We start from the raw sequence: 27,069 nt of genomic DNA, 5'->3' as shown, positions 1-27,069 counted from the left end.
CGTTGGGAAGGAAGGAAACGAGTCGCAAGGAAGAGAGCGCGCGCGCGCGCGCCTTCGCTCCCCCGGCGAGGAGGGCGGCGAGCAGGCGCCTCCTTCCTCGCACGCTTGTGACGCGTGGCTCCGAGCCCCGCCTATAGCCCGGCTCTTCCTATAAAAGCTCCGCCGGCGCCCCTTCTTCCTCTTCTTTTGCCATTTCCTCCTGCCTGCGTCTTCGGCGATCTTGCTTGCCGCGCCGTCTCCCGTCTTGCGTGTTTTTTCTTTGCCCGCCCGCCTGCCTTCCTCCTCTCCTCCCGGGCTTCTGCCCCGCGCCTCCCTCGCGCCTTCTCGCATTTTTGTGTGCGCTCTCTCTTATTTTTTCTTAAGCCTCGGCGCAACTTTGCGCTCTTTTCTCTGGTCGCGCCAGCAGCCTATGGCCCTGGAAGGCGCCGCTGCCGCCTCCCGTATTTCTGCTGTAGGTTCCCACATCCCTCTTTAAAAATTCCGCCTAAAAAGAGAAGACGATTTACCAAATCTTTCGGGCCGTTGTCCCACGTGAGTACTTAACCTACTATATATGATTATGATTATTTATTGGGGGAATATGTGTATTGAAAGGGGGACGCCACCCACCCCGTGCAGCGCTCTCCTTCCCTGCCTTGCGCGGGGGGCCTTTCCAGATCCACCTTCAGCCCCAGCGGAGGCGGGTGATGGCGGAAACCGGGCGCAGGTGCCTCGGCCTCGGCCAGATCCAGAGAGGCGGGGGGGGGGGGGACACAGTCTCCTTCCTCCTCGGTCCTGGCTAGGCGGCGAGCGCCATAGATGGTGACTCCTCGGCACAAAGCTGCTCCGAAAGGAGGCGCGAGGAAAGAGCGATGTCCGTCGCGCTCTGCGCGCGCGCGCGCTGTCAGTAGGTCTGGATCCGTTGGGAGCCCAGTAAAGAAGATGCCTCCCCACCCCACCCCCATTATAGCGCGCTTCGGGGCTCTGGGGGGTTCCCATTACACCAAGCCCCGAGGCGACACTTATTCCCCCTCGAGGCGGGGAGAAGAGGAGGGAGAGAGCCGAGCTCCTGGGCGGGCCGGGGAAGAGCCAGAAGGGAGCTCCCCCGAGCGGACACCCCTCTCACGCCGGCGGCTCGCTCAGGATGGCGAGTGTGCGCTCTTCCCCGCTTCTTCCCTCAGCGCTCAGGGCGGCCAAGGAGCCCCGACCCGAGCAGGTCAGCGGTGTGCGAGAGAGAGGAGGAGCGGGGCTGAGGAGCTCCTAATATGGCGGACGCTCGCGTGCGAGGGAGGGAGGCAGGGAGGGGGCTGCCGCCCGATGGGCTTCGGCGGCCCCGTTCCCCCGCGAGTCGGGCATTTGTGGCGGCGGCGGACGGGGCCGGGAACCGAGGCGCGGGGAGCCCAGAGGACAACATGGCAGAGGGGCTCCTCGGCGGCTGTTCTAACATGGCGGATTCCTGTGGAGGGGAGTGGGAGGCTGCCACCGCCTGTGTGAGTGAGTGTGTGTATGGCTGCCTCAGAACTGGGTCAGTTCATGGTGATAAGCTGCGGGAAGCAGCAGCAGCAGCCGTTTAACGCCCTGCCGTTGGAGATGGAGGGGGGTGGAGGTAGGGGTGGGCGGCTGCTCAGGAGGCCGAAGGCTCCGCGGTGGCGAGAAGCAGCGCTTGACGTGCGCGAGAGGAGGACGACGACGACTCCTCCTTATCCCCTCGGAGTGGCCATTGTCGCCGGCTGGTCACTTGTCACCTGCCGCCCTCTGGGGGGTGGGCAATGGTGAGTTGCCTCAGTCCCTAAAAGTGAAGCCTTCATGTGGCTCTGGGAGATCTGGCTGGGGGCATTTAGGCCTCGTGACCATGAAGGGAGTCATTCGAAGCTGGTGACATGGCAGAGGTCGTCCTCTCCCTCCCCCCCACCTTCTTTTTCATCTGTAGGTGTGCTGTGTGTGTATATAGAATTGTGACCAGCTTTCCGGGTTGTATTATTGCCTGGCGCTAACCTAAGGGCTTTTCCTCCTCGTGCGCCTGGTGAGCAAGGAAGGCCACCCTTAATGCCCTCTTTGCATGGGTGGATGGTGTCAGCAAGGAGTGGCTGATGATTTTACCATGTCTGCCCTAACGTGTCTCTGAATGGGAGCCAGCTGCTTTTGTCAAAGCCTGTAAGCAGTTGCCAAGGTGTATGAAGTGGTGCAGGCCACAGGAATGGAGGAACATGACAGGTGTCACTTGCCTAGGATGTAGAACATCTGCCATGGTTTGCCTCAAAATGATTTTGCACCCATTGTTTGTGGCTATACCATGTTTATTGTTGGTAACATAATTTGACACTAATACTACTGCTGCTTTCTTCAAAGAACAAGTAATTTATCCATCCACCATGGCTGGATGAGAATTATTGGAGCTGCCCTTTTTCTTGGTGCTAAGACATATCTTAATGCTAGTATACCAAGGAATGGGATGAAGCAAGACCTGTCCTGTTCAATTGTTGCAATTCTCCTGGGGCACATGTCTCTAAAATATTCCTACTGGTCCGACAGATGCTTGCACAATATGTACAAGAACACACATTTTTGTTTTTAAATACTCAGGAATAAACACAAACCCCTAGGTCTGTACAGGCAACCAGCATTGCAAGTTTGTCCCTAAGCATGTGTGGAAGGATTTGGGAAAATCTGTCCTGATTTGAAGGTGGCAGGGCTGCAGCTTCTTGGTTCAAACTACTCTACTTGACATCATTGAGGGGAATGTGGTTTGTCTCTGGCACACTTTGGCTTTTAGAAAGTTTGTAAAGAGTTGTACATATTTTTTCGTATGTCGGAGAAGTGACACAGGTGGAACTGTTTGGATATCTGACACCCATGCCTCCAGCAGAAGCTGGAATGGTTATTTGAATTTAGGAAAGACCACATTCTTGCTCATCTGTTGGGAAAGTTGCAGTTTTTCTAGCTCAACCGACTTTCGGGGGGGGGGGGGATGAGTATCCTATGAATGCTGCTGAGTTCTTTGAAGAGGATACAAATGTGACAAAACATCTCCTTTTTCTTTGTGGGGAAGACAGTGGGAAAAGCTCTTAGCTGTTGAATGGTACAGGATCATAACTTTGGCCATCTGTTAATATGGAATAACTGCTACCTCTTACTTGTCCGACAATGTTCATTTGCTTACATTTATGCCCCATCTTTCTTCTAAGGAGCTCAAGGTGGCATACATGGTTCTCCCTCCTCCCCATTTCATCATCATCAGGAACCCTTTGAGGATGGTTAGAATGAAAGACTGTCAGAGGTCACCCAGTAAGCTTAATGACTGAGTGAAGATTTGAACCCTGGTCTCCAGAGTTCCTCTAAGTTCTTTGAACTGGTAGTGGAAAAGTACCTTTTGTCATACCTTATCTCCCTGCTTCTTTCTGACCAAAACAGCACAATTACTGGTTAACACAATTAATGCATTAGAACCAAGATTTAGGTGTTATGGGAACATATACTTATCGCAGTGTGTTTTTCCAACATGCATGGTACAGGTCCAGTGTGTTCGCATTACAGTATATCTCAACTGCGTAGTTTGGGATGCGGCAGAAGTACAGGGAAAGGCGTGGAGTCGGGCTTTGCACGCGGGGCAGGAAAGCAAGCCTTTTGAAATGCAGAGGATCCTGCACATATTTGGCGCCAGTATAAGGGACAGTTCAAAAGAGCGCAGGTCTCGCCAGACCAGCCTGCAGCCCCCTTTCGGAGGCAGCGCTGTCATTGGAGGCTCGGGCTAGCTGGAGCAGCCGCTGCTGCTTCAGCGTCACCATCCGCTGTGACCAAGCTGACGCGATCGTCCTCGGGGCCCCTTCCTCCTCCCCTGCATGTGCGCTGGCGACCAGCTGCGAGCGCCCTCCTGCAGCCCTGCGGCGACGGCGTCTTCGCGGAGTTGCGCCGCGAAGCATGGCGTGCTGGCAGGGGGAGGAGGGTCTGTTCCAGTCTGGACTGGTCCTGTCTAGTTCTTCGCTTCCTGCCATGGTGTGAACAATGCTGTTGCTGCTGCCGCCGCTGCCGCTGCGGTTTGCGACACGGCATCCCCCGCCCCATGCGCTTCTTCGGAGTGCGAGCCCCTCCCCTCCCTTGTCTGCCCAGCTACAGCCTCGCCAGAGAGCTGCTGCTGTCGCCCACATCAGGCGCATTGGAGTATCCCGCCCGCGGGGAAGCCCGTAGCCGCTGAGCTTTCCCTAGCACCTCCGGCAGACGTGGGAGAGAAGGCGGGCGGGAGCTACGGCGGCGGCTGGAATAAGCTGCCGGGCTTCTTGGTGGCGCACAATGGGAGCTTACTTTGGGTTGCTGATACTACCAAGGCAGTTCAGCCATGCAGATGATCGGCTACTCGGCCTCCTTTTTGGTCGCCCCCACTCCAAGGGGGGAATGTTCTGCTTTATGGCTTGAAAACGCGAAGAGCTCATCTGTGGCCAAGGAACTGCTGCTTTGCACACGTCTTAAAATGAAAAAGGCAACACAACTGTACTTGAGAAAGTGGCTCCCAGACACATGCCTTTATTGTGTGAACTTGTTTTTGAAGCTTGTTGATTTTATTGGTATGTCATTATAAATATGTTATGCTGTTTTATATAAACTGCTTACAGGTGTGTTGTGTTGATTAAGTTGTCTGTAAATTTTGTTAAATGGGTAGTTATGTGCATAAGCATGGAGAATAAAATAACCTGTGTTGGCAACAATAGATTTTAGAGTTTCAGGAAAGAATATCCTTTAGGAGGTAAAGGACTAATTCATAGCCATGATAGCACTGAACTTTTGCGAAGTCCTGTGGACACAGTGGAGGAATATTTATTTTAGATTATTTTAGAAGAGCTAAGTGGATAGTGCTGAACAGGGGAAGCACCCACTTAGTAAGGAACTTCATCACCACATGAACTTGTGCTAGTCTCTTCTCTCTGGTTAACTTGCTTCTTGGGGGTTATCTAATGAAAATCTCTTTGCAGAGAGAACAGGGCACAAATAAGAGAAATAGATATATTGTGACATAAATATTCAATCAGTCTCCTATTTCCAAATGTAGACAGATTTTTTAGGGTATATATGGTACAAGTGAAACAAAGTTCACAAACTTTAAAGAATTAATAAATGTATTATGGGATAATAAATTGTTGAACCACCTCATCAGATGCATAGGTTTGTTAGTCTGTTGCTGTTCTGTAGAATCTTAGACTAACATGGTTACTCACCTGAAGCAGTTAAAATGGTAGAAATGGAGGTGAGGGAGTTTCACGGTATGTTTAAAAGGTGTAAAGAATGCAAGGGAACATAAGGTGTGTTCCAATCTGATAAAGTATACACACCAGATCTGATTCAATTAGAATAGGTGGATTCCACTTCCACCTCTCCCAGAGGGTATGGAGTGCATTAAACAATCAGCTGTTCCAACTTGGACCATTTTGATCCTTGTTGTGCTCCTTGGAGACATTAGGTTGAAACCTTTTAAAAAGAGGTTTACAGGATGAATATATAGAATTTCTGCATAGTTTTGTGAAGTACTTGCTTTCATGTCTGGATGCCAAGCACAACCAATATAGTCCTGTCCTCATAAATGCCTGCTTCTTAGGAGAGCTGAGGAAATAAAAAACTGAACCAACACAGAATAATTTTTTTCTGCTCTGTGGAGCTAGGGTAGCCTGCTGGATTACTCATTTTTTAATAGATGAGTCCTGCAAATGTTGTATCAAGAATGGTGAGGATACTTATGCCTTTCCAGGTCTGGATTAACGGGCACAGTGTGGTCCTTTTGGATGAAACATGAAGAATAACTGTGAAGAAAGGATAGGAATAGAAAGATGATTGCAAGGACTCAGACTGAACAGATGCACCAGACTGCCCCTCCACCAGATGCACATTCAAAGCAGATACATTTTTTTTCCTGTGGCTGCTCATTGTCCTGCAGCACAGCTGTTCTGGAGAACAGAAGAGAAGTAGAATTGTTTCACTTGTCTGCCGATTGCCTCAGAAGGCTATTGCCATCCTTGGACAATATTGTTGTTAAGTAAAGGACTTCCACTAGGACATCTATCTGGGGACCTGAAAGACTTGAATTGTGGTTTTTAGTGGGCTGTACAGCTGTTGGTACAGGGACTGGGTTCTTTATTTTCCCCATTGCTGGCTACTTGCACCGACGTTGTGCTTGTCTCTGGACCTTATCCCTGATTAACTAGAACAAGATGTGCCCACAAACTAGCCTGTTGGTGGATTTAATGTGTAGTGTGAGGGTTTCCTTCAAGTACTAGTTTTAGGCTTCCTTACTGCCTCTGCTCAAACTTTCATGTAGGTTTTGGGTGTTGACAGAGTATGGTAGCCCATTATGTCCCTGCTCTATAATCTTGCCCTTGAGGGATTCCTATTCCGAGCTATTGTGGGCAGGAGTTTGCTGCTGTTGATCTTTCAGTCTGCCACTTTTCTCCCTGGCTCTTGCCAGAAGATTCTCTCTTTTGGACCTGAAGTTGTGCCTATAGCCTAGGTGATTGTGATTCTTGTAAGACTTTACATTTGTAAGACTTTAATATTTGTTTGATTAAGGCGTGAATTAGAGTGTGGTGATAATGCCAAGGTTGTGGGTTTGATCCCTGTATGGGACAGCTGCGTATTCCTGCATTGCAGCAGGTTGGACTAGATGATCCTCAGGGTCCCTTCCCTTGATACAGTGCTACCTCGGGTTACGAACTTAATTAGTTCTGGAGGTCCATTCTTAACCTGAGGCGTGCTTTCGCTAATAGGGTTGGCACACGATTTCCGTTCTCATCCTGGGGCAAAGTTCGTAACCCGAGGTATCACTTTATAGACTTTGTACCAATGTCACTGTTCCTCTAAAATGTAGTCTAGATGCAGTTGTCAACATAGCATATGGTCTGCTGATGAAAGTGATCTGTTTACACCAAGTAATTTAATTGCTAAGGCATAGTTTTTCTCTCAGCAAGTGTTCATAAAACATATGTACACAAAAAGCCATCTAATGTCCAACTTATGTCTCAAGAAAGGTGAGCTGTTATTTGTAACTAGCTTCCTTGAAAAATGTTTCCATCAACCAGAAGTTACAAAAACAGAGGTTCTGCTAATTTAATCTACATTCTATATGTTTTCTATAGGATGTACAGTATTTATTTTTCTGTCATATCATTTCCCTTGGAGAATATTACTCAGTAGCAGTTCTCCATTTTTAATAATTCAGTCTCCATTTTTAATCTAAACTTGTTCCTTCTTGTTGAACTTGGATGATGTGCAAGTGTGTTCATCACTTATCTTAATTCTTTGTTTTCATTCTTCCCTTTTTCTCAGAGCTTAAGTAGTTTCCACAGTATAGAACTCTGGTTTCCTTTTTTTTTATTACCTTGTTTACACAAAGTGCTGGTCAGATCTATTGTGCCACGTGAGCAGAACACACAAAACTTTCCTTATGCTTCAATACTGTAAGGGAAGTTTGATAGTGGCAATGGGACAGCTCTTCTGCTGATCCCCAAGGCTCCCTGAACTCAGTTTGACAACAAATGGTTGATAAGCTAAATATTTTAGTACTTAGTCAGCATGTTCATTTATGCTTCTGGCTTGTAGTTGCTATGAAACTGCTACTGCCTGGGAGCCTTCATACTGCAAGCTGAATGTTGTACAATTCTGGTGAAGTTTGAATTGGCCTTCTCAGTCTGTGTTCTAACCTGAATATATGTTTATCAATGATCTAAACATACAGGCAGCAACCATTTTAGGCACGTCCCATATGTGCATGACTGTGCCAAACCTGGAAGTGACTCAAAAACATGACGGGACGGGACAGGGCAGGGTGGGCTTATGTGGGCCCCACCAACTTGTGTGGGGGTCCAGAGTGTAACCTCTGCACAGATCCTGTACTGTATGTTAAACTTCCTGTTTTTTTCTTAAGGACAATTGCTGTATTGAGATGGGTGTATTTGAAGATTGGTTTTGTAAAGCTGGACTTGCAACATTACTGTTGAATATATAATGGATATTCTCCTCTCCCCCCCTTACAGGGCAAGCTCTCTGACCAGGTGTACAACTATCCAGAGGGATTAGGAGAAGTGCTTTATCGGGAACAGTTCGACTTCAACGCTGAGCCACCTTGGGAACCTAGCTGATGATAGTAGGGTTCCATCTCCTAACTTGTCCATGTGAGTCTTTTCCTTTATTTTTACAGCTGTGCACTTGTAAATTCACTAAGTTTTCCCTTCTGGAATTTGTTTTATGAATTGTTCCAAATGATAGGGAAATGTGTGAAAACCTGATCTTAATTCAAGAAAAGCTGTTGGCCTTAATCTGTGTTTGTACGAGTTTACATATCAAGACCTTAAGATGCCTTCCCTTAAATTAAAGGCATCCTTTTTATAAATCCTCTGTGTTCATTTGTAACCTACCTCAGTATGCTAATTGGGAGATAATGGCTGTTTAGAATACACTTTAATCGTCTTATTGATGTGTTACATGTAAATACCCATTGCTAAATCACTTCAGCACTTCACTTGTAGAGCACAGCCTCCAAGGCATGTCTTGTTAAGTGCCTTTCCATAATTTTGTTTTTCAACTACAGGAGATTGGTGGATTCTGTTTTGGACAAATGCTTTGTACTAGTTACAGTTTATAGAGGAGAGAAATGGATGGTAGGCACCCTACTATAGTTCTGTATCACCGCAGCAGAAAATCTGGTTTTGCAAACTTGGTGCCTTATCAGACATCTTCTCATAATATATTCTGGTTATCATTTTTGTTGGAAGTAAAAATAATTTAAATTAAACACTACTGAAATAAAAAAAAACATGACTAGTTGAAGCATGTCCCATTACATAATAGACAGCATTCTTGCAAAAGAATGTACCACATACCAACCTGCTGCTGCATTTGTGTACTAATATAAGAGAAGCTGCTTCAAGCAGTAATTCTATTTTATTATGGAAAAAGACAGAACTCAAGCAAAACTTAGAGGATGTCACCTTAATTTTAAAAAGACTAATCTGTCAAATAGACTTGAAACAAAAGTTATGCTTGCAGGTTTTGTTTCGTTTAGCTAAATTGTTGGTGTTTTGAATCAGCCTATTTGACTAGCCTTGCTGGAAGCCTAGCTCTGACCTGACTTAGATATATTGAGATTGTGGGTTTCAAACTTGTATATTTCTTCTTCTTGCATCATCATCCTCTTCTTTGCATGTTCATATTCCCACCATCTTTTTTTTCTAGTTGAAGCAAATGTAATTTGCTCTCATGTCTAAATCAGACAAAATGTGGTTTACGCAAGCTGTAGTTTGGCTTTCAAATCAGAATGAGAAATTTCTGTTTTAACTTTGAGAGACCAACTATGGGTTGTACAAACATAGTGTACCTGATTTGGACATTACAGCATACTATGCTTTGCTGAAACCTGGAAGGAAGAACTGAGTCTGAAAACTATTCTCAGCAGCCAAACTATGATTTGCCTGTTACATTTGAAGAAGACCTATATTAATTACGTATTGTTTGATACTCTGAAATGCTTTGATAATCGGCAGAGAAATATAGAACAGAAGGTGTGATATTTCAAATCATGCTGAAATGCACCCACATGATCCTTATTAGTAGTTAAATCCTGGCAAATTTACTATTTGTGCTGTCTCATCTGTAACTGCTGCAACTGGTTGGCTGAAGCAGTTGAAGCTTGGAAGCTGTTTCAACTGTTGTCACAAAGACTAGCAGCCTTGTCAGGCTGTGCAACTACTGAACCATGTGGTACTTTGGGTTTCCCTGGGCTTAGCTGGCTGCAGGGTAGACTGTGCTGGAAAAGGAGAGTTTGTGAACTACTTTGTTTATGAATGCAATTGTAATCTTGCCTTGCCTTCATAGAAGATTAATAACTTTCCTTATTTTAGTCACTGAGGATTTGGAATGTTTAATTCTTACGATACTTTGATTTGGCAGCCTTCCCTTTATTAGAGTTGCATTGAAACGAGAGCTTAGAACAACCCAGTACACCTCAAATTTACCTTAATCTCTTGAAAGAAATAATCTACTCAAAAGAAACATGATTGACTGTATTTCCGTGTTTGTGACAGCTTTTCCTCAGTTCTTTGTATTTTCCTTGTTATAGGCAGGTCTGACATGCTGGGATCAAACTGTATGATCCTTGGAGTTATTGCACTTGCACAGCTGCTCCATAGGATCAGGTCATTTGTTTCTTTAGTACCACATGTAGCCTCTTGTCAAAATTAAATTGATTGATTTAAAATCTTCTAAAGTTGGGTAGATTCTCATATTTGTCTTGCCAATAAATTGTATTGCTGTTAAATGTTTGCCTGATGAATTGATGCCCATCTTTAAGGCAACCTAAAAGTTTTTCATGCTGGCATTCCATACTGTTTTCCTTAATGATTGTGTAGTGCCTAGGCACTCTAAGCTTTTATTTTGCAATAAGACTTGTTCTGCTGTGTACAAATATTTTAGATTAATCATAACTAGTGAATTAAACCTTAACCATGCAACTTCATAGAAATGCTTTCCACAAATATACTTACATTTGGGGTGTGCCAAAACTTGGAAGAGCCTTGACACACCCAGATTGTTCGTGTGTGAGAGAGCTGACTAATAGGCACCTTGAAGTTGTGCTATAAAACGTTTTATTGAGGAAAAAGTCAATTAGACGTTAAATATAATGGACCCTACTAGGAACAGGGTATTAATTAAAATTGGTTTGTCTGGGTATAATTTTAAATTCTTATTAAAAGTGGTCTCCACCTTCAGCTGACAGCTGTAGGAGAAAACCTGCTTGAGCTCTTGCCTCCGGGACTAAAACCTACCCTACTCTTGTCAGCATAGCTCTCTGGGACAGGCAGTTCTTCAGAGAACCTGCCTGGTGTGCACATGTTTCCCCAACACCCTTTTGGAAGACAAGTGAGACATAGGTGTAACCAAATGAGAGAACTGGAGTAGACTAATTGGAGGTTTGTTCTTTAGCCAGCAGACCAGAAAAGTCTGGAGAAATGTTTCTCTTACTTCCCACCCCCCATCCCTTCAACTTTGGAGCTTTAAGGGGTTTGTGTGCGTGCGCACATCAAACACTTTAAGAACTTCAAATAACTATTTTGCATGCTAAGTAAACATACGTTCATTGTTTAATTGAATTATTATTGGATGACATGTCAATATTACATTGGTACATTTATTTTGCATGCTAGCCTACTCCGTAATTAAATGATCCCCCCTCCCCACTAAATGGCTTTAGTATTTTAAAAGTGGCTCTGACCTCTTAATGTTTGAGATTATTAAGGAGAAAAGTTAATGTAAAAGTAAAGGTTTGGCAAAATGTCTTTCTGTATGCCTACTGCTTCCCACAGATAATGAATACATTTTTTAAAATCACAAAAAGCTTTCTGCAGTGGAAAACTAGCACATGGGGTGCTAATTTGCTAGGGGCAGGGAACTTCTTTTCTGTAGAAGGCAGCATTCCCTCAGTGGTAATCTGTTGACAGCAATGGGTGGGGATAGAGCCAAAAGTGGGTGGCGGGGGTTCATCCCTTTTCTGTCCCTACCTCTCTGTTTCTGTCACTCCTCCTCTCCTTTCTCACTATGCATCAGGTCAGGAAAGAAACAGATTGCTCTTGCCAGAGATAGGAAATTATTACTTGCAGAGGGCTTTTTCCTCCTTCTCCATCACTGCATCCTGTTTGTTGCCCTCTCCCTGCCCCCTCAGTGTTTCCCCCCTTCTCCCTCTGGGCTCCTTGCATGAAAATAGTCGAAGGGCTGCAGGATGCCCACCCAATTTATAATCCAATTTTGCTGAATACCTAGCTTTGTTGTTTTGCTTTCAAATTTAAATAAGCAGCATATTTACACTATTGATAGCCCCCTGATCTCTGTGTGAGAGAGCATGGGTGGGGAAGGAGAAATTAAAGCTTTCTAAAAGGCTGTGCTGCGATTGTAATTTTTTTATTGTCTTCTCTGTCAAACAGTTTGTTGCATAGCTTAAGGACCCGGATCTAAGGCTTTGTGGCCCATCCCTTGTGTTTCTTGGTTTATGACTGTCGGCTTTGCGGAATACGGCTGAGATGAAAGGATTTCTTGAGGATGCAAACTACTCCATTGGCTTACTGGATGAAGGAGTAAATGTTGGAGATGTCATTGACAACTGCATTTATGAACATACTGTTGTAAGTGTTCCATTTTCAGTATTTTTATTTTATTTTTTATATTGCGAACTCAAAAAATAAATCCATGCAGTTATACAGGACTTCAGTTAAAAGCAAAAAACACAAGAGTAACATTGAAGTAAAATAAATTAAAGAAACAGAAGTAAAGAATGGGTCATCTGAAAAAAAATCACGAACAATCATTTTGATGAGAAGGCTAGGTTAAAATAGTGGTGTTAAGATGGTACCTAAAACTTATGACATAGGAGACTAGCTTGATTTCATTAAATGAGTTCCTTAGCCCCATTACCACCATATGAAATGCACAATTGTCAGACTTGTCTGAGTGACAGTTCGCAAATATTAGGCAGGGGTGTAGGGATTAAAGCAGCCTTTTAAGTACACCAGGTTATGTCTGTCTTTATAGATTAATAGCAAGAATTTGTAGCTTGGTAGCATACTGGCAGTCTGTGAGGCTCCCTTAACACAGGTATTTACAGGAATTTTAACACAGGAATTTTACACCAGCCTCAAGGGTAGCTCAACATAGAGTGTGTTACAGTAGTCTATCCTTGAGGTTACCATTGCTTGAACCATAACAGTTAATTTATGCAGGAACCGTTGCAGCTGGTAAATGCACTCCTAGCCACTGAGGTTTATCTGTGCCTCAAATGACAAAGTTGGACTTAGGAGTACCTCCACACTGCATAGCTGCTCCTTTAGGGTGAGTGCAGCTCCATCCAAAGCAGGAAACTGGCCTTTCTCCTAGACACTGAAATGGCACAGCCATAGAGCTTCAGTCCTGCCAGGATTCTAGGCTCCGTTTATTGGCCCTTATCCAGGCCACTGCTGCATCTCTAGACACTGGTTCATAACTTGCACAGCCTTACCTGGCTTAGACATTGTACTGCTGATTTCAGATTTAGAGGCGTTTCAACCACAAATAATGTTCAAAAAAAAAGGTTACATTTTCATGGTATGCCCAGGGAAAGTGGAGGCAAAATGTCTGGGACAGTAATTAACAAAATGGAAAATGCCTCCTATGACTGCCAGCTACTTACTGTATATCTTTGTAGTTACTGTAGTCTTTAACTGTAGATTCACTGTTTTTCTTTTTCTTCCTAGACTGGAAACAATACTTTTTTTGTTGGTGATCTGGGAAAGTTGATTAAGCAGCACATCCACTGGCAGAATGTGATGGCACCAGTAAAGCCATTTTACAATGTAAAATGTAACTCCACTGTAGGTGTACTTGAGATAATGGCAGCTCTTGGAACTGGGTTTGCATGCTCAAGCAAAGTAAGTATTTGACATCTTACCTAAATAAATCTTCTCCAACGTGGTGCCCTGCATAGGTTTAAGACTACAGCTCCCCTCAGCCAGCACAGCCATGCTGGTGGAAGCTGTAGTCCACAACATGGAGGGGACCACATTAGGGTAGGGTGCCCTGAACCCTAAACCTCTAGTAGAGGATGTCTATAAGAGCTTGTTCACTCCTTAAGAACAGTTTTGGAGGTTCCGCTTCATGTGCCTCTGCCGCCAGAGCTTTGGAGGTTGGGGACTAGAAATAGTCCTGGTGGTGATCCTGTTTATGGAGTACCCACCTCCTAGGCATGATGGAAGCTAGTTCATATGTCTGTGTGTGTTTATATTCTTAAAGTGGCTTACAACAGATTAGAGCAATAAAACAAACAATCCAGGAACATTCCGCTGGCTGGTTGCAAAGGTTAGAATGACCTTCCCCTCACTGCTGTGATTGTAGGCCAACTAGCATTTGGAGCAGAGTGTTCATTACAGAAGATAAGGGGTGAGCAAACTCCCTGCAGTTCATTCTCAGGCCAGTGGCTGGAGCCAGCTCATCTTCCCAGTTTTATGAAGACAATTGTATTCTCTGGTACATTCAGTGGCTGGGCCTGGCCTTTTTATTCTTAATGCTTGTGCTGTTGTCTGTTTCATTTGGTGTCTTACTTTATTCTAATGCTGTATTGGGTTTAATATTCTAAAGCTTTTGTAAACCACCCTGGATGTGTTTAAGTTGGAATTTAAACATCTTAATATTGGGGGGGGGGGGAGATATGGAATGCATTCTTGACCGTATCATTGCTATGCAGAGGTGTGTGATACCGCAAGCATATTATATTATTTAGGACCATAGAAAGCTACCACATACTATGCCAGACTGTCTCCAGTTAGCCCATTGTCTGCTTTGACTGACAGTAGCTCTCCAAGGTCTCTTTGTAACTTGAGATGCCAGGGATTAAACTTGGGACTTTTGTGGAAAGCATGGGCTCTACCACTGAACTGTGGTTCCTCTCCAGCCTATGAACCTTCCACATACTGAGATTTTTGTACCCAACTTCGATGCTCTCATAACTGGAGTAAATAAAAAGAATCCAAAATACCATTGTGATGTCTTAAGAACAACTAAGAATGACGTGTTTTATTAGCGTAACTTGCATAGCTTGTTTGGACATTATGTGCATGTTTCAAAACTTTGTAAGCCTCCCCCCCCTCTCTCTCTCTCACACACACACACACACACACACACACACACACACACACACCTGGCTTTGAGTTTCTAGAGATAAACAACCTAATGTAGAATTTTCTTAGCCTTTGGGACAGGACAGCTTGCAAACTTAAACTAAGTAACTTTGGATAACAAATCTTGCATTAGGTATTACTTTCTTTCCCCCTCTTTTAATACCACTATTGTGATTTTTAAAAATTACAACTTTATATACTCTAAATCTTCTTCACAACCTTTATTTGCCTCTAACCTTGTTCAAATGTTTGTTTGTTTTTTCCCCAGACTGAAATGGCATTGGTTCAAGACCTGGGCATTTCTCCTGAAAACATTATATTCACAAATCCTTGCAAGCAAGCTTCTCAGATAAAATATGCAGCGAAAATTGGAGTAAACATTTTGACATGTGACAGTGAACTCGAATTAAAGAAAATTGCTAGGAACCATCCGAATGCAAAGTAAGTATACGGAAATGTTTTCATTTTACTTACCATTGTGGGAAGTTGGGATTACAGTATACAATTTTAAAACATTATTGTGGCATCTTAGAAGACTAACAAATTGTACTATGGCATAAGCTTTCATGAACCAGAGCCCACTGAATTAAATTTAATATATGCTTATAATGAATTATCTCTAAAGGGATAACCTTCTGAAATACTTCTTGCAGAGAAGTCTCCTTTGGCTGTTCTAACATGCAACTCTTAAAAACTTGAGAGTGTATACCTTGATGACGCAAATACTAGTTAGGTGTGTTTGACAACATAGTTTTAAGCTGTTGCTTTTGAAGATTCTACTAACTTACCCTGAAATTGCTTTATCAAGATACCTTAAAACTTCTTTTGACTCGGAAGCACCTCCTGCCAGGGTTATGTGGGCTGGCGATATTAAAACATGAATATATCTATGTATTTACACACACCATTCTCTGCTTGGGACTCTGGCATCATGATGAAATGTATCACATGTTTGTTCAGATCACCATCTGTGAGAATTGTCTCAAGATCCCTTGAGCTGCTCCAGAATGTTTCAGGGGGGGAAATCAAGTACAAATCTGGAACAGGCTGCTATATGCTGCGTGCCAGAACTGTGGTGCTGCACCAGAAGTGCACATCAAGTTTTCTTCTAGTTTACTTGGGGTAGCATCAGCATGAAGGAGGAACAAATGTATGGCGGTGGATTATCTAAAACAGATAAGGCAGTTAGTGGGTAAGTACATGCCCCTTTAAAATAACAGAATATGAAGGCTGCATGTCAATCTCTAGATTGTTTCAGTAATTTAATATTCTGGCAGACTTCCTGGGCCTTGAGAGAAGAGTTCATCCAGTAAATGTGTCATGCAATTGGGCACCTCCTTCCTCATTGTCAATCTTTGTGTAAAAAAAGTTGCTGGAGTTTATTCTTGTAATAGGGCAGTGATTGCCATGCGTTCAAGAAATGTCATATATATGTTATATGCTCCTACACTACTAATGCATATTATGATCCAAACTTTTATCATCAGGTATATTGATCCTTAAGAAAAAGGATAACATATAGTGCTTCAGTTGCAAGTTTTTAAGGGTAGATCTGCATGAGTGCTGTGGACCTTATTTTGGGGCAATATAATACACACTTGGAAAACATAAAGATGTTAGCTTCCCACTCGTTCCGATACCCAGCACTGACCATGCAGTCACTTCTGTTAACTGAATCAGCAGAGGACTAACACAATCATTTGTGGAGTATGACATTTACAAGGCTATTAATGCATCCAGCTCCCAAAGTAAGGTTTGGTAGACTTGGCCCTAAGGATGTTACACAGACATTTAGAGTGAAATTAATGGCTGTATCTCCTTTGATTAATATTAGCAGCTAATTGATGCTCAGGTTTGCAAGAAGTGACCCATCTTTCTAGAAACCAAGGACTCATTATGTTCTCAGTCATCAAGTTAAGTTCCAGTTTCTTGTAAGGGTGTAAGTCCTGTTACCTTCAAATGAAATGCTGCCCACCAGCCTGTTCTGGCTACTACTACAGGAGGAAGCAAGCAGTGAAGCTAATAAAACTGGAATTAATACTTCAAAAAAGTACCCAGCGGGAGGGAAAATCTGGGGTGCCTTCTATTTCAAATCAGCCATATTTTATCAAGCAAACAGTATTCAAAACCCAGTCATAGACGTGGCTTGCATGTAAAGGTAAGCTGAACCATTAGCTTGCTGTGGCTGCATGGGCCCCTGTAGTGACAGTTGCAGCTGCTTTGCTGTTTTGCTCCTGCTATGAAGCTAAGCTATGGTTTGGCTTAGTATGTTGTCTAAATAGTGGTTCATGATTTATCTCGCCCAGACAAACCACAAGCTGTAACCAAGGATTGTTCTTGGTTTACAGCTCATCTCTTCCAGCCAAACCATGAGCCTGAGTGTGGATGGCATGCTGCACCAAACCACACCTTAGCTTGCAGCAGTGCTGTAAGACTGGAGAAGGAGCAGCTGTAACTGTCTCTCCAGGGGCTATGGTTTGACTTAGTGTTACATGTGAAGTGAACCATATTCAGCACATTTTGCAAGAAGTTGTCACTGAGCAGCTTTATGACAGCCATGATTACATCCAAGGTAATGTATTTTTATTACAGCAATCAACAGGTTTTCTGCTACAGCAGTTATTAGCTGCTGCATTTCCAAACCACTTATCCTTTTTGACTCCATATTTAGGCCCTAATTGCTAGTTTTCTCTCTGTACAGGATTATTTTTATTAGGTTCCCTTGACTCGTCCATCGGTGGAACTGGAGTATTGGCAACATAATCAACATACTTCTGACAGTCTTCAGGCTTCACATGTGCTGATGCTGCTGTAAACCAACTGTGCCCCAATCATCTTCCCCTTCTCTTAGGCTCTTGCTTCATATTGCCACAGAAGACATTAATGGAGAGGAAGAGATGAACATGAAGTTTGGCACCACCCTGAAGAACTGTCGGCACCTCATGGAATGTGCTAAGGAGCTGAATGTCCAAATAGTTGGTGTTAAGTAAGTAATCATGCCCTTTCTCCCTCATCTTCCCTTCACTTTGCTGCTCTTTTCAATGTGAAAGAGGAAAGCAGTGGACTTGAATGGTATATGCGGTCACAAATGTTGAAATGTTCATGTTAGGAAGGTATCCTGAATGTCTATAAAAGTAGCCACAGTGTTTCATAACTATGCTTCCAATTATATCTCATACATATTAGTAAAATGCTATATAATACAGTGTCTTGTTTCTGTGCACCCAAATATTTGGGAAGAGAATATGGGAAGTATTAATACCAGAGAGAGAAAGAAACTGAACTCTTAAGGGATATTAGTTCCCAGGCCTCTAGAAAATTATTCTTAAAAGTTTGTCCTATATATGGTGTACATACAGTACATGCATTTTCTGTGTGATAAAATTGACCTTTTCAGTTTAAGGCTGTAAATTAGTTCCTAAAGGGGGCCACCTAATTTGAATACATATGGCAGATGAAAGTCATTTAACATGTAAGGCTTGATAGGACAAACCCATTTCAAACAAAAGGTAAACGTTTAGAAATACATGTATGAAAGGCAACAAGCAATATTCAGAGCAAAGCAATTCTCTACAGCTTTCCCATAGTCTCAACTATATAACGCCATGTCCCTAGTAGCAAATATTAGACACCCATAGCATCTAATTCCAAGAAGATGATTATACTGAAAACAGAGGTCTCCTGCCTCAAGTGTCAATATACCTCTGGGTATAGGGTGGTATATAAATTCAATAAATACTAATAAATAAATAATAATTTTGGGCAAAAAACTATAGTGAGGATTGGGAGTAGAACTTCAATGCTGAATGATATTTCAGTAATGTAGAGAGATCTCTTTTGCTAATACTGTACTGTACTCCTTCTTTTTTAACCTTTGTATAAGTCCCATATTTATTAGCAAGAAATCCTGTTGCTTTCAGTGGAAGCTTTTTCTAAGTATGCTTAGCATGGAACACAGACAGATTTGATTGGCTTGGTAATTGTCATAATGTTTATGGTCTAGGCTTCAATAAGTGCAGAGAGCCATTGAGAGAATGAGAGAATTGTGAAGCAAATTTATTGCAAACTCTGTGAGTTTGTCAAGCCAGAGTAAATTGCATAGAATCTGCAGGGCTTTTTTAGCTAAAGTTAGTCTTTGTTTTTTGTTTGTTTCAGATTTCATGTGTCAAGCTCTTGCAAGGAAACTCAAGTATACAAACATGCTATTTCTGATGCTCGCTGTGTGTTTGATATGGCTGTAAGTGAATTATTGGACTTGTATACACTTAAGTTTACATGTTGAATATGTTCAGTACAGTGAAACCTTGGTTCTCAAACGGCTTAGTTGACAAACAAATCAACTCCTGAACGCCAAAAACCTGGAAGTAAGTGTTCAAGTTTTCGAACGTTTTTCAGAAGCCGAACGTCCGACGCGGCTTCCACTTGAGCGCAGGAAGCTCCTGCAGCCAATCAGGAACCGAGCCTTGGTTTTTGGAAGTCAAAGACTTCCAGAACAGATTCCGTTCGAGAACCAAGGTACAACTTAATTCCATCACACAATTGTAGATACGTTCGCTATTTGTTTTTGACATATGTGAAAATTAGTTGAGTTGCCATTTACTGTATAATCGTTTAAAAGGTAACAAATAAATCACCTTGTCTTGTTAAAAGAGCTCAGTGTTTTAAGAGTCTATATTACAAAACAAAAAGGGTACCTAATACCTTGTAGATAGTAAACTTTCTGCATTTTTATTTTAGGAAGAATTTGGCTTTACCATGAACCTGTTGAACATTGGTGGTGGTTTCACAGATTACGAAGCTGACCTGGAGGAGGTAGGAATTTTGATTTAGCTTTTTCCTATAAAACTGGCTTATTTAGTTATTCAGTTAGTTGAGATTTGCATTTGCAGTGGATATACGTATGAAATAGCTAAAGAATTAACACAGAGATGGAGGGTGGATTTATAGTCTTCAGTTCCAATTCAATTATTGTAACTTGAGTTCACAATATTATATTTGGATACAGAGCAGCCTTCCTTAACCTGGTGCCCTTCAGATAATTTTGGACTACAAGTTGCATCAGTCACAGCCAGCACATTTGGAGAGCACCAGGTTGAGGAAGGCTGACTTAGAAAATAAGAGTGGCAGACTGGTTTGATCCTGGCTTGTTTAACCAAACCAAAGTATAAAATAATCAGTGTTCCTCTGAGTTCAAACATAACAGAGAGCACTGATTAGTTTTAAAACAAAAGTTTCTGAACTTGTTGCTACATCAAAATTGGAGATGGGAACACAGTAACCTGAGGCTTGTTTGCACAATAGTAAAACACATTTTCTTGTTACATCCAAAAAGGACTTTGCAAGTTTTAATATTACAGAGCTTCTGACGCTTTTAAAAATGAATATTTTTTGGAAGAACTTGTGCAGTGATAAGAAGTTATAGCATGCAGGCCAGGATCCAAGGAACTGTTGATGAAAGATCAGATGCAACTTATGTAGTTGCACTTTGATTTGTTCAGGTGATATTTTGCACAGTTTAGCTAACTCTGCTTATAGCTTCATAACTTTCTCAGTGCTTGTGTATCCATATGTGCTATGCATCTAAGAAGGTGGCCTGGTTTTCCTAATGAGGAAAACAACCACTCTAAACTTGGAAAGCAGATTTCCATATGTAGAAGCAGATCTTTGGGTCCCAGTCACATTTTATTATAGTAACATGTGCATCTGTATGACCTGTTTTTGCTACAGTGCTTTCTAAAAGATATTGTGCTATATGAGTACTGCTGCAAGTGTATTTTGGTCTAGTTGCACAAATGAGAAAGCAATGTGTGTGAATTGGTTCTCCAGTTTGTGCAACCCACATGCTGTGAGTTACCTGACTGACCTAAAATGTTTTTTGGATACAGGTTCACACTGAGAGGGAGGAGAGGAGGAACACACCACAATTGTGCTAATTTAAAACTGCAAGAGTCTAAATATCACAACAAAATCAACCATTATTTTCAAATTACCCAAGATTTTAGATGGCTGCTTTTGAATAGACCTAGATTATTTGAAAACAAGATCATATTTCGTAGGATTGAACATTGGGAAAAACAGCCTGATAGGAGCAGTTGTAGTCCTCTATCGGTAATGTGATAAAATTTATACAATTCACTTGATTTTAATAGATCAGCAATAATACATCATGTATCCTTTTTATTCTGAGGTAAAATTCAGACGAACTAAGCAACTTGATTGGTTCAGATTTCCCCCCTCCCCAAGTTGTGATAGTGAGTGGCACCGTTTCTCCCCTTAGCTTTCAACTTGACAAACGTTTATCTAGGAACAGACTTAAAATTTGAACTAAAGTTGTAAATTATAAATTGATACAGGCTTTTAAATAGATATTCCCCTTCTATCTTCAAGGTTAATCATATTGTCAGTCCATTACTTGATACCTACTTTCCTGAAGAATCTGGTGTGATCGTGATTGCGGAGCCTGGATGCTATTATGTTTCTTCTGCATTTACTCTAGCAGTTAATATCATTGCCAAGAAAGCTGTTCAAGATGACAAACCTCTTCTCTCTAAAGGTAGGCAAAACCTGTTCCACACTTAAATCAGCATAAAGATTGAAGAAACAACAGCAGTGCTTTGGATGCTAGCCAAAAATTAAGCCTCTAATCTAATAGCTTATTTTTTCTTTTAGGTTGCTGATAAGCTTTTGTTTATTTCATTTGTTTCCCTTAAAGGCCATATATAAATACCACTATTTATATATATATAGCCTTTAAGGGAAACTACACAAAGCAGTTTGTTAATGCTTATTGTTCCAATATTTTAAAACAATCAAAGAAAGCAGTAAAAATAAGCTATTGGGGTGGGGGAGACTCCTAAAAATTAAATTTCTCTCCTTGAAACAAGATGGTCTTTGGTCAGTCCTGGTGGCAGCTGTCAGAATGGGGGGTTTATCTCATCTTGAACATTGGGAGTTCACCAGGCTGCTGTTTTCCCCTTTTCATCTCCTGAGGTATCGTGTCTCTTCCAGTATTTGAGCTGCTTTCAATTTAAAAGACAGTTGGCTTTTTTTGAATCAGTAAGGGCTCAGCCCTCAGGAGGAAAAAATCTTTACTATTTGTAAACTAGAACATATTTTCAGTTTCCATAGAAACATGCTGTTTCAGGCTTAGAGTTTTGCCTGGAGGGTTACATTTCAATTTTTGTTAAGCTTTAAGACTTCAGGGTTTGATGTGCATAGTACTGCTAATTTGTATGGCAGACCGAGGGTATACCTCTGCAGTATGTTTGTGTTCAGACTGAATTAAGTGAAGAATCTATCTATCTTATTTAATGTGCAATCTTAAGAATGTTCCAGGTCATGATTCATATTTGTCTCAGGATACATCTTATATCTGATATTCCTTCATCATGTTTCTTGTTCATATGCATGTTCCATATGCTCCTGAAAAACTTAGGCAACTGTTAAAGAAAGGGTTGTAATGGAAACTTATTGTGAAACTGTTACTAAAATGTAACATCTTTCGTTACAGTGGAACAAATAAGGAGTGATGAACCAGTCTTCATGTACTACATGAATGATGGTGTTTATGGTTCTTTTGCACGCAAATTATCTGAGAATTTGACTACTATTCCAGAGGTTCACAAGGTAAGAGCACCTTTATGTACTACAAGCTGCTATCCTCAACAAGAATTACCAAATGAAATTATCATTGCTTTTGTATGTGTAGAATCATACATGTATAAACCTAAATCTAACTGTCAGAACTGTTTTCATGCAGAAATACAAGGAAGATGAGCCTCTATTTGCAAGCAGCCTTTGGGGTCCATCCTGTGATGAGCTTGATCAAATTGTGGAAAACTGTCTTCTCCCTGAGCTGAATATTGGAGACTGGCTGCTCTTTGACAATATGGGTTCTGGTGCTTTGGGTGAACAATCTGCTTTTAATGATTTCCAAAAGCCACCAGTTTACTACATAATGTCAATCAGTAACTGGTAAGTTTATATTGTGTTGTACTTTATGATTCAGTCTAACTTTGACAAAACACTATGTTCAATATTTTATGAAGGAAGGTGAGCTATTTCTAAGAGCATAGACATCTCAGCAATGTGTGTACAACTTTTGAGAAACCCAAACTTCCTTTGAAAATTGTTGCAGCCTGTCCCCCAGATGCTTTTCCTTTTTCACTTGGCAACACATGCTCACTTTTAACTGAGGAGTCAGGACAATAGCTAGAGTGCTAGATTTGGACATGGGGAGACCCATGTTCCAATTCAGTGTAAAGTTTGTGTTCAACTGATCTCACAAGATACAAAGGCAATAAAGCATAATTTTATCTAGATAGTGCATGTGTGTTAGCTCTTGTTTTGTAGAGGCTGACCAACTAGCTTTGCAGATCCGTATTTATTTATTTTTTAAAATTACATGTCCATTCATACCCATGCTAAGGTCACATGTAGTTTAGGTGCTAAAAAGAAGTATTTCAGTGCAACCACAACAGTGGTACAGTTCTTTCCTTGGGGTAGACTCTTAAAGTATATGCTGGGCCAGCCCAAGCCTTGCAACTTGAAGCCTGGCTGCCTCTAACCAATCAGTATACAGTACTGCACTTGCATGCACTGCTATCCTGGTCTATAGGTAACACACCAGTGTGGGCAAACTGTAGCCTTGCAGATGTTAGATTCCAACATAAAGTTGTCAAGGATGATGGAAGTTGGACTACCAGCTTCTGGAGGGCTACAGGTTTCCCTTTCTACTTGTTTTGTCCATCTTGCTAATTGGCCAGGACATAATTTGGCATTAAGTGAATGGAAAGTCAGCTTGTGGAAGAAGGAACAGGTTGATCTGGGTATCTAAGTTCATTTTTATCAGTCTTGCAGATTGATGGGATTTTATATATGCAGGCAGCGGCCATTTCATGTGGGGGTTTTGTCAGCAGAGCACACACAAGCACACCCGGTTATGCCCTCTTCCAGGTCCAAAATGACCCACACATTGGTGATCGTGCCTAAATGGGTCACCATCTGTACAACTGCATGCTCGTAAGATGAAGTATAATGATCAAAAGTGCACAAAAAGTACCATCTATACTTTCTTCTGAATAACATAATGGCTGGGGAAAGCTAAAATTAGGCAATTTAATTTGCTAAACTTGCAGTGTTTAGAACAGTATTCAAAATAGGAAAGGGCGGTGCTACAGTGCTTGGAAAACCCCCCAAATGAAATCTGTCTTCCCCTATTTTGCCTGAATATTATGTGTGCTTTCCATTCCAGGTGTGAGATGCAAGATGCTGGGTTCACCTCTGACACACTGATGAAGAACTTCTTCTTTGTGCCTTCTTGCATTCAGCTGAGTCCTGAAGACCGCTTTTCTATTGCAGCTTAAACAGGCACTAATGCTTCAATTAGCCTTGCAGTTGCATGTCTGTAGTCTTGTCTGGTCACAACATTCCAGTTTGGAATTAAAATGGAACAATCTTGAATGAATTATTGAAACTTGAAATCATTTGGGACCAGGCAAAACCAGCTACAACTACAATTCACTGGGGGAGTAAAGGTTAAAAAACAACAACATTTAAACTTGTCAGATCACTCAGTCCCTCAGCATTTAAACGAAATATGCAACAAAATGGATGACTTAGTTGAGATGGAAACCCATCACTTGGGTTCTCTGTTAAACAGTTTACATACAAGTACAGTTTTTATACTAAGGATTTCTGTTAGTCTTGTAAAGTTGTCTTTCCCTCTGATATCTGAAATGTCAGTGGGAAATAAGTGTGACTTCATTAGCTATGTTTAGTGTATTTAGAACGTGTAAATTTGTGCTTTGAACTGTAGTTTAATAAATGTAAAATTGCATCATAGTATTTGTTGTATTCACCTTTGCAGTACCCACCCTTGTACGATTGCAATAAAATTTTGTGTAGACTTTACTGTTCTCCCCACCTACCCCCTCCCTGCTAATACAGGGAAGAGATCTAAGCAACACTGATAGTACAAAAAGGTGTAAGGTTATTATTCAAAGACTGTTTAAATTGACAAAATTTTAAATCATGATTAAAGACTAAGCTGAAGTGCAGTCTGCTGTTTTCCTCAAGCATCTAATTTAAGCTAACTCCAAAACATGCAAGCAGACAGGTGCTGCAAATCAATTCACGAAGTAAAATGCATATAATAAACAGAAAGCTAACTTATTGCTCTCTTTTGTCTAAAAAGCAAGACTTACTTTGCACACTGTTGAAAGTAAGACCCATTAATCTTGGAGGGGCTTACTTTCCACAGAAACAAACATAGGATTAGGATTTAAAAGTCTCAGTATTCCAACAAAGTTCTGATTAGCATTTTGCTCTTGGACAGGATGTCTACATCCATCTCTAGGAACCAGATCCCTGATGTTCTAGATATACTGTAGCAGCTAGACTTAGCAAGCAAAATATAGAAGCTTTTACTCATCGTTGCTTAGATTCCTCCTTCCCCTTGATTTCTCACTTTAATTTATTTTGCTAACCTAGTAGCCTTGGATGTGAATTTTGAAATGCACCAAGCCAGAGTTAATTTGAAAATGGAGATTAGTATACTTAAATAACTTGGTAATGTAAAATGGGCTGCCAGATGCACATGCATTTTATACTAATGCCAGTTGGCAGGAAGCTTTCTCTTCTCTGCCCCCTTTCCAGTTCACTGGAGCTAAAACTGCATACTTGCTAGATGAAGGGGTTTGGGAAAATTCCCTTCAGCCTGATCCTTTTAAAATAACAGGTACTATATGCTTTTAACCATATGAGATGCTTTTAATCTGCATGAATGCTTCCTGCAGCTAAATCTTAATAACCCTGACAGTGGAATATGGTTGTGAACATTAAAGCACAAATGAAAAGAGCAAAATCAGTTTTCCAATTAAGAAAATAACATCACTTTCCAGAGTTTTGATCCAATATCTGTCAGGGTTCTATTAGGAAATTAAAAAAGCAGGGGCAGTTGTCATATCCATCATCAAGCCTCTCTAAAGATACCAAGGATTCTGCTCTTAAGTTTATAGAACTGTTGTGAGTTAACCAACTCTGTTGTAAATGGTACAGTCACCTTCGAAATGTCTGTATTGTATTTGACAGTTTGCCATAAAAGCTGGTTTGAACTTGGTATGTATTTGAATTTATATGCTAAAACCTATCTCTTCTGTTTACAATATTGTAATATCAGTTTTTGAATAATTCAAATATAAAACTGAATGATTTCTATATAGCAAATTAACTAATGGGACTTTGTCTTGTGTATAGTATAGCTAGTTGCTGAGAGACTGTTATTTGAATGATTACACATGAAGACCTATAGCCCTGCCCAATAGAAATTGCTAAGGAAGGAAGCTATGTTTAGATCCACCAAACTGCTGACATTTTAAATGAGATTCCAGTTGGCAAGATTAATGGAAAGGAGGACAAAGGGACTGTTCCATCTATTGCATGGGTTTTATTCTCAGGTGCAGCATTCATTGGACATGTAATGTAACTCCATAGGTTTATATTATGAATCCTAAGCATACCTGTCACATCACTGTCCTATTTTAATATTTGCACAGTAGCTTCTTGTCACATGAGGGATAGAAAACATCACTTCCCCTTTGGTAAAACAGGCCCAGTCCAGGTTCCAATTTGGCCCTCAAGTCCATTCCCCACAAATCACCTGCCTAGTCTGTCACCCAAGGTATTATGTCAACAGGAGCCCAATCATGCTCATTACTATTGTCATGGCAGAATTGCAGCAGACAAACAGCAGCAAAGGAAGATAAATGCTACCCTCAGTTTCATAGGTTTCTATCATTCAACCTCCAAGCAATCTTCAAGGTCTTCACATCCTGTTCAGTGTTCAAGAGGGTATTCAGTGAGCCTACTAACCCTGGTAGCCTTCCAAGTACAGTGGTACCTCAGTCTACGAACAGCCCTGTTAACGAATGCTTCGGACAACGAACTCCGCAAAACCAGAAGTAAGTGTTCCGGTTAGCGAACTTTGCCCCGGAAGACGAACAGAAGCCAAACACCAGCGGCGGGAAAGCGTGCACCTCGGTTTAAGAACACTTTGGTTTAAGAATGGACCTCTGGAATGGATTAAGTTCGTAACCCGAGGTACCACTGTACACAACATGCAGGTTCTCAGTCCCACAAAGAGACAGGAGTCATGCACATGGGTCTGCCATTCATTCCAAAAATGAATTTAGCTTTTCACCAAATGCAAGAGCAGATTCTTCCTTTTGCCCCCAAACACTCTCACACTCTACATAAAGGTGGCATAAGCTAGACATTTGCAGGACCCTTAAGAGTTGTTTCTTCCCAACCTAGCTTTGTGCTGAAGAAAGCTTCAAGCACTATGAGTGCTAAGCCTATGAGGTGTAATGTTTTCCAAAACCACAAGTGATTGCTGCTCATTCCAGCAGCCTAGCATTTT

General features: G+C 41.7%; 1 protein-coding gene across 7 annotated transcripts; it reads left to right on the top strand.

Annotated features, from left to right (window-relative positions):
• On the top strand, window positions 1-25,881 carry AZIN1 (antizyme inhibitor 1). Of its 7 annotated transcripts, none has more exons than XM_083622739.1 (12): window positions 1-531; window positions 7,992-8,129; window positions 11,931-12,128; window positions 13,233-13,406; window positions 14,920-15,092; window positions 17,503-17,637; window positions 18,807-18,888; window positions 19,389-19,463; window positions 21,039-21,204; window positions 22,162-22,277; window positions 22,411-22,625; window positions 23,905-25,881. In XM_083622739.1, exons 3-12 carry the CDS (start codon window positions 12,027-12,029, stop codon window positions 24,014-24,016), a joined length of 1,350 nt encoding a protein of 449 aa, XP_083478865.1. In that variant the 5' UTR covers window positions 1-531; window positions 7,992-8,129; window positions 11,931-12,026; the 3' UTR covers window positions 24,017-25,881. The 7 variants fall into 7 exon arrangements, with proteins under 7 accessions (XP_083478865.1, XP_083478869.1, XP_083478866.1 ...); XM_083622743.1 differs by having other exon boundaries at window positions 174-531; window positions 17,353-17,637; XM_083622740.1 differs by lacking the exon at window positions 1-531 and adding an exon at window positions 888-1,195.
• Window positions 25,882-27,069: the final 1,188 nt, after the last annotated feature.

This window comes from Podarcis filfolensis, assembly GCF_964270895.1.
Source record: "Podarcis filfolensis genome assembly, chromosome: 7".
In the NCBI taxonomy this organism is placed as follows: Eukaryota; Metazoa; Chordata; class Lepidosauria; order Squamata; family Lacertidae; genus Podarcis; species Podarcis filfolensis.
This window is presented reverse-complemented; position numbering and strand designations above follow the sequence as displayed.